Raw genomic sequence first — 11,721 nt, 5'->3', positions numbered from 1 at the left:
GAGACGCGGAGACCCGCGGACTGGGACGGACGGCGAGCGCCGCGGGGGTAGGATGCGCGCGGGCAGGACCCGAGGGAGGGACACGCGCACGCTAGAGCTGGAGAGCCACGGGCCTGCCAGACACACGCACGCCGCGCGCCCCTGAACGGGTGCGCCAGGGACCCCGCGTTGGCAGGGCCGAGGGGAGACGACGCAGAGGGGGAAGCCGGAGACGCGCGCCCACCGGCGACACGGACCGTGACGGGCAGAGACCAGAGACGGCGCCTCAGAGGCCGCGGCGGGAGCCCGGCGCGGGGCTGCGAGGAAGGGCAGGACAGGCGGAGACAGGTGCTCACGGTGCCAAAAATGTGCTCGCTAGAGACGGCGCGGGAGCCCGAGCGGCCGGGACTGACGCGGGAGGGCGAGCCGGGAGCGCCAGAAGCGCAGCGGGAGGAGAGGAGACCCCGGCCCGAGCGGACACCCAGCGCCCCTGCGCTAGCGAGACCCTGGAAAACAGGGGCAGACGCGGGGTGGGGGTGGGGGACAAAGATTCAGCGAAAACGAGGAGACGCAGATACACACCCCGACAGAGACAGAAAAAGTGCGCTCGGGAGAGACACTTGGGGGACCGGCAGGCAAGTGTAAACAAGCGGGGTGCACGGCGCGCGCATGCGCCAGCCGGAGAGCCCGCTGGAGAGGTCCCTCGGGAGACCCAAAGTCCGAAGCCCGGAGACCGGGCGGGAGCCGCGGCGACAGCGCCCGCACGTGTGCCAGCGGGAGAGACAGAGGGAGGGACTCAGAGACCCCAAGGGAGAGAGACCTAGAGACTCAGGGTTCTGGAAGCTGCCTGGGTGCTGCCTGGGGCCCCTGCAGCGGGGGAGGAGGCGGGGAGGGGTGGGCCGGAGGGGGGTGTCTCGGGGAGGGACCCTGTCCTGTGGCGCTGCTGCCGGACGCGCAGGCGGCCCCCCTCGGCAGGATGATTAACCCGGGCCGCGTGTCTCTGTCATCCCCAGCACAGGAGGTGAGAGCGGCTGGTGCGCCCCTTCGCCGCCCACCGGTCCCAGCTCCGAGCCTGCACCCTGTTGCCATGACGTCCACCTGCACCAACAACACGCGTGAAAGCAACAGCAGCCACACGTGCATGCCCCTCTCCAAAATGCCGATCAGCCTGGCTCACGGCATCATACGCTCGAGCGTGCTGCTCGTCTTCCTCACGGTCTCTTTCTTCGGCAACATCGTTCTGGCGCTAGTGTTGCAGCGCAAGCCGCAGCTGCTGCAGGTCACCAACCGCTTCATCTTTAACCTCCTCATCACTGACCTGCTGCAGGTTTCCCTCGTGGCCCCTTGGGTGGTGGCCACCTCCGTGCCTCTCTTCTGGCCCCTCAACAGCCACTTCTGCACCGCCCTGGTTAGCCTCACCCACCTGTTCGCCTTTGCCAGCGTCAACACCATCATCGTGGTGTCCGTTGATCGCTACCTGTCCATCATCCACCCTCTCTCCTACCCCGCCAAGATGACCCATCGCCGAGGTTACATGCTCCTCTATGGCACCTGGATCGTGGCCATCCTGCAGAGCACACCCCCACTGTACGGCTGGGGCCAGGCTGCCTTTGACGAGCGCAACGCCCTCTGCTCCATGATCTGGGGGTCCAGCCCCAGCTACACCATCCTCAGCGTGGTGTCCTTCATCGTTGTTCCACTAGTGGTCATGATTGCCTGCTACTCCGTGGTGTTCGGGGCTGCCCGGCGCCAGCACGCGCTGCTGCACTTCAAGAGCCACAGCCTGGAGGTGAGAGCCAAGGACCGCGCGGAGAACGGGGATGAAGGGAGACAGAAGGATGAGTTCCACGGTGAGAGCGAGATCCATGGCCAGGATGGAGGTGAGGTCAAGACCACGGATGACGGCATGAAGAGTGAGGAAGGGAGCATCGAGGCCAAGGGCAGCGTGGAGGCCGGAGAAGGCAGCGTGGTGGCTAATGAAGGCAGCACAGAGGGGATGGAAAGTGGTGCTGGAATGGAAAGCCACGTGAAGGCAGACAAGGGCCGAGGAGAAGTCAACCAGTGCAACATTGACTTGGGCGAAGATGACTTGGAGTTTGGTGAGGATGAAGTCAATTTCAGTGAGTGTGACATCGAGGCAGTGAACATCCCAGAGAGCCTCCCAGCCAGTCGTCGAAACAGCAACAGCGACCTTCCTCTGCCCAGGTGCTACCAGTGCAAGGCTGCTAAAGTGATCTTCCTGATCATTTTCTCCTACGTGCTATCCCTGGGGCCCTACTGCTTGCTAGCGGTCCTGGCCGTGTGGGTAGATGTCCAAACCGAGGTACCCCAGTGGGTGATCACGATAATCATCTGGCTTTTCTTCCTGCAGTGCTGCATCCACCCCTACATCTATGGCTACATGCACAAGACCATCAAGAAGGAAATCCAGGATATGCTGAAGAAGTTCTTCTGCAAGAAAAAGCCCCCCAAAGAAGATAGCCACCCTGACCTGCCTGGAACAGAGGCCGGCACCGAAGGTGGTACTGAAGGCAAGATCGTCCCTTCTCATGATTCTGCCACTTTGCCTTGAGGCTATTTCCAAGGCAAACCCTGAACTGCCCACAGTCCAGAAAACAAGAGCAGCTTTCTTTTAATTGGATCACCCACACTCCCATCAGTGCTAACCCATACCATTCCAGGCAAACGTGTTGCTCACACATCCTTCTCACCACAAGGTAAATAACATATGGAAGAGGTAGGAACTGGGGGAGTCCCTTAAAAGGGTGCCCCTCAAAGTACAGACTTGAGGATTTTGACTGAGATTTCCCAAAAAGAAAAAATGATTTGGCTCTAAAGTTCTTAAAGCAACAAGGGCTTTCCATTTGGGACTGGCATTTGGCATTCTGTTTGTCTCCCCAGAGCTGCAGTGGGTCAGCTTTTGCTCTGGTGGAGAAGGAAGGTGATGCCTGTGAACTTAAGGACTTTTAGGCCTTTAAGTCAGGAACGCAAGGACAAAGGTTACAGCCTATGTTCAACTGAAAGAAAATCAATGGAGCAGATCATTCATGGAGCCCAAGAGACAGAGCCCGATGGACTGATCAACTTACGAGTCAGAGGCTAAATGGAGGAGACCCATGATCTGGTGCAAGGACTGTGCAGTTGACATTCCAAGAAGTTGTCTAGATTCCACTAAAGTGATCCAGAAAAGTGTAAGAGGGTATCAGGGCATGTTTGAAATGGACAGCTAGTCTAAGGAAGAAGATAAAGAATTAACACACATCCATGGGACTAAACAGTTGATTTATCTCTATAAAACCCTGGGTTTACATGTGGGCTGGAGCCAAGGTCATTCCATGCAAAAGGAAAATTGTCAATTGATGCTAAACTATTTTCTTTGTCCTATTTGAATAGTAGTGGGGCAGAAATCATGCCACTATTTTACAATTTTCCCTTTGTGATTGAATTAGGGTGGTCATAAGAATCCCCCAAATCTCCTCTGCCAGGTGTGTGCATGTGTGTGTGTGTGTGCGCGCGCGCGTGCATGTGTGTGTGTTTCCAAATAGGTCTTTTCGGTCAAACTATTTCCAGAAAAAAAGAAATTAAGCTAGGAGTGGCCAAAGGTCTACAAAGTCACACTGCCAGTCAAGAGCCATGAATCCATCTAAATCTCTTTGGTGTCAGTGAGATCATAGACATGAAATGTAATATATGCGGGGAGCAAGGAAAGCAGGACCCACATTTTCCTTCTTCTGTGCTCACCCACGTGTCACTTTTCTCCTTTGGCTCTTTCTGAAGCCTCCTAAAGCTCTCTGCTGTCATGAGCGAGAACTAGAAGAGGTATCAATGACAGGATGGTTTCTCAACACAGGTTTCTCAACACATTCAGAGTTTAGCCTCATTCTTGTGGGGTCACCATGTCTCTATTAGAGCTCAAGTTTCAGTCATCTAAATACCCAACTCATTTATATTTTCTTGATTTCTTCCTCCTCACAGATTTCAGCGTGAACTTCTCAAGGGGGAAGGTAAACAGAACCACATTCCGAATTTAGGAAAGCAGTGTGGATAGACCCCTCAAAAAATTTAGCTGACCTGTCAACTTGGTATGGCCAGAAAATCTTATCAATTACAAGCCCATTAATTTGGTGGTGATTCAGACAAGACATCGGGGCTGAAGTTTATTGCACTGCCATTTAGTTTTCTACCAAAATGCAGAAAGTGGATAGTCATAAAATTATGATGACAATTTGTGGCAACTCTTGTATAAATCTCAAAGGATTTCTGGGTGCTGAAATGGCCTATGTGACCACCCCTCCTACTCGGGGAGGGACACTGTTTTGAAGAGATGTCACCCAGGAGTTCAAGGAAGCTGTAGCTTATTCTTTGAGTCGAAATGTTTACGTGGGTAGGAGCAGGATTGCAACCAGAAGTGTCTCCAAATATTTTGTTGAAACTGAACTTCTTGTTTTATTTTTAAAGCTCAACCCCTTCACAGTGTATCAAAGAAAATTGTTTGCCAAAATCCCAAATCAAAATGGAACCAAGAAACCGTACGAGTGTGGTAAGTGCATTAAACAGCACACACGACATTCTCCAGGGCGCGGAAACTCACTGATTTCCTTTTTTAAAGTTCCTCTTTTCCTTATTTTAGTCATTGTCTATTCTTACGGCAAATTGGATTTTCAAAAGTGAAAACCTCAAAATAGGAGCTTGGAAAAGAGGACCTTTGAATTAAGAGCACTCTGCTTTGCTGATATTTTCTTCTAGTTAGCTTGGAGATAGCAACTGCTTCAAATTATGTGCTACTTTGAATAAACCACTATCAACTTAATGAGGCTTTACTGCACATACTGTTTTGTCATTTGAAACTCTGAAAACACACACACAAAATGTCATCATTAGCCTCACAGATCCTCATGTGGAACAGCTTCCCCTAAATGTTTCTAAAGGATGAATTCTTTTGCCAAGGCTACTTCCTATGTGCAGTAAAAATCCCATTAAACTGTAGGGGCTAGACAAACCAGACTTTGGAATGATGTGATTTCAAATTTAATGATTTCTTTATTTAAGAATAATAGAGCATCTAGTTTGCCAAGGAGTCGCAGGTGCTTTGACTAACACACCAATTTCAACAAGCTTGGGGAGGCAGTAACAAGGAACAAGCCCTAAATTTCAGTGATTTCTATGATTCGAGGGTCCATCTTCTCTAAGGCACCACGAATACCAGCTGCTGGGAACTCCTCCGCTCTCCCGGCTCCCTGCCTACCTCTTGCGGCCATGCCCACTGCCTTTGCCTGCCTCACTGCCCCACCCCTGCTGTGCTGGCCCTTGAGGATACCCTGTGCTCCGTGTTCACTCACTCCCATTCATGCCCTCCCAACCCAGAGCTGACAGATCTGCGGGGTCCATGGAAGCAGGGAAGCAGAGAAGTGAGCAGTAGGAATGGCCAAGCAGTGAAAGGTATTTCTCTGTCTCCTCCCCAACTCCAAACCAATTTAGAGATGACGGGATTCCTACTTCACGTTCAACAGGTAAGGAAAAGCGCCACATTATGATTTAGGAGGAGGCAGGCACCTCGTTTCTTACCAAGAGAGCACCCACTACAACACATCTTCGGGGGCACATTCAATCCTGTAGATACTGCCCAATTATTTCAGCAAAAAAAAAAAAAAAACTGAAAAAATCTTTTACTTATAAAATTATAAGGTGCCTAACATTGCCTTATTTTATACATAATTAGCCAATTAAGCTAGGTAAAGTTACTTCAAAAGATTTTTTTCATACTACCTGAAAAATAATTTACATGATGAAACTAGACTTTTTCTTAGACGTTGCCAAAATGCTCTTAAAAATGTCTGAAATACACAATTTTGAAGAGAAAAATTATGCAGAATCTGGTCATTTGAATTCCACGATCAACCTCTTAGAGGTTGCTGAGATGAAACAGAGAGTAAGACTCTAAACTACTAGACTGTATTTTTTGCTCATAGCTACCCTCCCCATATTTTGAGGGAAAAAAAATCCAAAAAAGTGTATTCCCCTCATAATGCCTTGCTTTGCTGTATTCCTCTCTAAGACAAACCCCACGCTGTCAGGAGAGGCCTAAGCAAAATGTCTTTTTCTTCTAGAACAGACAAAAGGTTAAAGCAACAGTTGGATGTGAGCCAGTTACCAAGATAAGGAGAGAAATTCTGGTCAGTCATGGCTTTTAACCCTCTCCCACCTTATGTCTGTCACATTTTCCATCGGCTGGACGGGTGCTCTTGGCCCCCTCCAAGCCCCTCCCAATTTAGGCATGAAGAGACAGAATCACTGAGCTGCAAATAGCAGACCATAGCCTAAAACTCAAAATGAAAAGAAACCCTTGTCATAAATTCCTTTCAGTAACTTCCACACGGCAAATGCCCAGCTCACTTACAGCAATCTTCTGCTATAAGCAAAAGTCTAGCTGAAGGACAAAATGATAGGAAAACTAAAATCCACAGGACTTGGCTTCCGATGGCCAGGTCACTGGCAAGTTCACTGCTCTTTGGTAAGTAGACTGAGAATCGTCAAGGCCAATGAAGGTTGCCAACAGGGGTTAGATATTCACATCATGGCTGCCCAAAGCTCTCCTATCTCAAAAGTACACACACCCAGGGGGAAACATAGTAACTTGGATGCTCACAAGAGGTTTGTATGTCTGAATTCCTTACGGGATCTCTCTTGTAAAATATAGGCAAAAACAGGACTGGTTTTAGTTTGGTGCTTCAGTGGTTGAGTGAATCCACCCCCTTCATCTGTGTTACAACTTAAATGTTAAAAAATTGGTATTTTTCCTGTTTCTGTGGTGTGTTCCTTTCTGTAGTAATTCTCAATGTAAGCTAAAACTGTATATAAAATGTAAGTGTTTTTGGAGACAAGGTGCTAGGTGTTAGGTTGTGTGTGTTCTGTAGGTGGTGTCATCCTCAAAAACAAGTAGTCAGTTCATGTGAAGTTAGTTAATTAAATGCATGCAGAATCCTATGTGATCCACACCTCAGTCAGTTCTGAAGTAGAACGTAGTACATTTGTTCTGTAAATTTTACTTTGTAACGTGTGAACTTCAAGATGTGCAAAGAGGCCTCCAAGGTGGGATGGCAGGAAGTGGTGCCTTTCGTTCCTTAAATCCCTGGTACAAGATATGATGAGGTGAAAAGTTCTTCTGGTACAACTGGCTGTTAATGTGAAGTCCTTGCTGGCAGTTCTCCACAATCTATGTGTGGCACTGATTTGCCTGTTTTCCATTAATTGAATGTATAGAATGTAAAACAAGAGACAATCCTTTCCCCCCTTAAAGAGCAGAAACCCCAGGATAAGCTGTTGGAGGCCCGTGAGCAGGATGAATAGACACTCATACTCCCAAGGCCCACCCAGGACCTGACCGTGGACTGACAGGATTTGCTTTTCACAGATCTGTATCGTGACCATCGCTGCCCTCCTAGAGCAGTACCAAACCCGGACAAGGCTGCTCAGGTGTTTTTTTGTTTGATTGGTTGCCTGAGAGAGAGGATACAGCATGAATGTGTACATAGAGTTAGGGCGCCCCTTCTCTCGAGGTGGCGGTTAAGGTGTTTGAGAATTTGATGGATTTGTATCAGATGAGAAAAGAGAACTATAAGATGAGTTTATTATATTTTAAGAACAAAAATATTAAAACTAGAAATATATATCTATATACCCTCTTTGAATAATTACTAAAAATGCCTTTAATAGCAATGTTTATATACTGCTTTGAGACTGAAAACATGATGGAGAATGTATTCAGTCAAGAAACAGTTCTCTTGAATATTTAAAATTTTGAATTAAAAATTTTCCTTTAAAAAACCATTTGTAATTTAAAAGTGCCTTTTGAAAGGATTGTCAAACTACAATCCTAGGGCCCAGTTCCCATCGGCACAACTTTCCTTTGGGTACACAAAGGGAGTGGACTTGATCCCCCCCGCCCCCAGCAAGAAGAGAAACCCCTTCAGACCCCAAATTCATAAGTCAATATTGTTACACTGGGCAGTAGTCCCCAAGACTCTGCCCAAGCACAAAACTTTATGATTTGGTTGGCTCTCATTGGATCCTTTCTAAGATGGTTACAACATATATTTTGCTGGAGAGGATTAAGGGACTCTTGCTTGGGGAATGAAGAAAGATTGATGTTTGTGGTTTAACTAAATATTACTAAGTCATGTCTGTGTTTCTTAAATAGGTGCTGTTAATCTGTCCTTGGTATATTCTTCTTAAATATGCTAAATAAAATCTAATTTTAATGTGTGCATCTGGTTATTACACCAAGCTCCGCGGGAAAACAGCAGACGACACTTAGAACTAGATCTCAGCTCTTCTGCTTGAACAGAGAAGACAAGGGTTAAAGTAACCGCATCACATGCTTGAATGAAATAGCAGGACTTCGGTGTTTCGGTTTATGCTGTTCCAACACAAGCAATATCCAGTGGAATGGGGGAGTCATCAGGAAAGACTTGCCCTAAGTGGGTCTTTGCTTAGTGCCTTATGAATGCAAAGGATTTCAAAGTGAAGGTGGGGTGGGAAGCATGGAAAAATGGGGCTAGAGGGTTTGTGGGGCTCCCAAATGCCACTCTCTATTCTCCAGGCAGGGGAAGGGATGAATCATCATTTTTTTAGGAAATAGTACAGCCCAGCACCTGGGTCATCCACAGGGGACCCCTGCCCCTTCTACTACTCAGACCCGGGACACCTCCCATGACACAGTTCAGCCCAGGGTGGGCTGGTTCCCCACACCCACCTCAGTTCAGCCCCAACTCACTGGCATGTACAGAACAGGAGGGCAGGACCATGTCCCTCAAACCCCACTTTCAGAAAATGGTTTCACCTCTAACACCAAGGATGGCACGCAAAAACACAGGACACAGATGAGATAAGCAAATATACCTAAAAATTTAAGCTCCCTCAGTTCCTCTTGAGTCAATGTGCTTGACCTATATAGTAGCTTTGGCGAATGCCATAAGAGTAAGTTCCCCCAAATGGAGCAGGTAATTTGAATCTGAAGAATGAAACATGCGTGTCCATTAATCACACTTAAATTTAGTAAGGGCAACTTACATCCAGGGGTCCTCAGCACCAAACCTGGTGGATAGGACTTCAGGTTGAAGCAGGACTCACCCTAGCAGGGGTCTTCCTATACCCTGCATTAATACATGTGGGCATGTAAGACTAATGATGTCAGATGTCCAGGGAACACGTCACACATCTTTTGTTCTACGCAGAGCAATCGAGTAGAATATGGATCATGAGTACAGTGAGTTCCCATGAAAGAAACAATGGGGAATTTGTCTGTTGTCCAGGGTGGGCCAATTACCAGCCATGCCTCTAAGATGGCGTCCATACAAGATGGAGTCACTTTGGTTTTCCCACAGAGCTCTGCTGGTAATCTAATTGACAGAAATGCAAGCAACTGCACACTTCCTGCCTCCAAAGCGGCATTCATGGGCACACGCTCAGAAGTTCAGGGACCTATTTCCATGAAAGTAAGGTGCTCTCCATTTTTCACTCCAAAACCAAGTTAAAATTGACACAGTAGGGCCTCCCCGGTGGCGCAGCAGTTGAGCGCTGGGTTACGAAGCTGCCCGCGGCCTCTGCAGCGCCGGTTCGATCCCCGGCTGCTCCCCGGCAACCAGAGGAGGGTCCCACATGGCACACAGACCTCTCCTGCGGCCCGTTGCTCCCCTAAGCGGTGTACTTCGGTCCCTCTGACTGCTCTGCTCCCCTCTCTGGCTCTGGTGAATTCTCTCACCCTCCCGTGCTTCTGACTGTACCCAGCGCTTGTATAAACAAACAAACAAACAAATAAATAAAACATGCCTCTATAAAAATAAAATAAAATTGACACAGTGTATTTCAAGATATTCAAAGGTGGCTGCCATGAGAACTATAGGCAGCTGCCTTCATCTTGGTCTATGAACACCATCCAGGCTATGACTTTCTCCTGCAGCAGAAATAAATTTTCCTTTTTATCAAAGTACTACCATCAATGCAAGTAAGTGGACTTGCGATCTCAGATCAACTATGAGATAACAAGCCTGTTGGGAAAAGAATCCTCTGAAGCTCACTATAATAACTGCTTAGTTCACAGTGTTTGGAGAATGGAATTGGTTACAATGAATTTCAAAGTAGCAGTTACTCCTCTTCCATAGGGCTTAGGGTCCAGCCCAAATTTACCAGACTGAACAGGAGAGGGTTGAGAGGATCTGAAAATTTCACTGTGAAGAGATACCTTTGACCTTTTGTAGCCACACCCTCTCCCACCAGTCTGCTCTAGGCCCCAGGCCTGCTTGCCACCAGTCTTAGCCCAGATCCACCCCCAATATAGAAGAAGGCTAATGAATAATTTTCTTTCACATGGCAATTCCTACTCCCTCTGCTATTCTGTCAGAATGCAGTTCTCAAACCTGTCCCTCCTCGCTTCAATCTCCCCCTTCAAGGCCACCATAGCCACCTTGATATCTGCACACACAAACAAGTGCTCTTTAGCTTAAGCAGAGCTTTGAGACCGTTTGGGAATTGAGGGTATGTACAATTTTCAAACATTTTCCTAAATAGGACTAGTATTACCAATAAAATTTACCACAGAAAACGTATTTGTCTCGTGACTGCTCCCCAAAAGCTGCAAGCTTAAAGAATATTTGCAGTGCAAATCCCCAGCATTTGGGGAGTTGTGACACTAGCCTACCATTTGCCAGAAGCAAATCCAAGAGCATTGACTCCAACTATCTGCTGTGTACACACAGCTAAGTGGAACTTGAATATCCTCAGCCTCCAAAGACAGCAAACAGAAAAGACAACCACTAATCAGAAATGTGCAGATTTGAGGATTAAGACCGCAGTATCTGGTATTTCATGAAGTCTATACACTAAGTCAATGTACATTTCTTAAATGATCACCAAGATGCTAAGGTACAAGATAGTTTGTATAATCAACTTATGTTAAAAAAATACAGATTTTACCTAAGATTTATTTGACAATAATTCTGATGGAATAATCACATGCTCTAAACAAAATGAAAAAGAAAAAAGGAAACATTTTTTCATTAAAAAAACCCATGTATTCAACTTTATTTATTACAAGAAATGTTTCTCCCTTGCTCTAATTACTCTAGATTAAGCCCTTTTATGGCACCTTTACAGGAAAATATGATTTTGAATAAACCTGTTTCCCAGCCTGTCTTTCCCACACAATCAGTATTTTGTGTCATACAGAGGCAGACAATGAGACTTGAAATTGATATATAATTTAAAACATGTCATTGGAAGCACACACACATCATATATATATTTCTTAGATGCTCATAGAAATACAGAGATATTCAAAAACAACACTGATGTGCCTGGAAGCCTTGGGGACCTTCTTTAATTCACTTTCACCACACTGTAGATTTTAGTCATAAATCAGACGCAGGAAAAAACATCCAAAGGTCCCGAAACAAAATGAAAATGATCTTTTTAGCTAGATACATAGCAAATCAAAGTAGCTTTCTCCAAATACAAAGAGTGTCATTTTTTTTTTCTGTTTTTGCTAGGAATTGGGCTTTCTCTGGGTGTGACTAAAGAGGGGGCAGCTGGGGGCTCTCATCAGTGCAGGTCCCGCCCTTTGTCCCAGGACCACGGTTCCAGATGTGTCACCCCACAGCCACTTGAGACGAGCCACCTCCCAGAGGCCCCTGCACACCTGTCTGCAGCCTGTCAGCCCCCACGCGGGACACACGTGCAGGGGGTGGC

At 47.1% G+C, this 11,721-nt stretch overlaps 1 protein-coding gene across 1 annotated transcript; it reads left to right on the top strand.

Annotated features, from left to right (window-relative positions):
• Window positions 1-1,066: 1,066 nt before the first annotated feature.
• GPR101 (G protein-coupled receptor 101) lies at window positions 1,067-2,551 on the top strand (the record flags this gene model as incomplete). Its single annotated transcript, XM_084258666.1, has 1 exon — window positions 1,067-2,551. One exon carries the CDS (start codon window positions 1,067-1,069, stop codon window positions 2,549-2,551), a length of 1,485 nt encoding a protein of 494 aa, XP_084114792.1.
• Window positions 2,552-11,721: the final 9,170 nt, after the last annotated feature.

The sequence above is a fragment of the Talpa europaea genome (assembly GCF_964194135.1).
Source record: "Talpa europaea genome assembly, chromosome: X".
Classification (NCBI taxonomy): Eukaryota; Metazoa; Chordata; class Mammalia; order Eulipotyphla; family Talpidae; genus Talpa; species Talpa europaea.
This window is presented reverse-complemented; position numbering and strand designations above follow the sequence as displayed.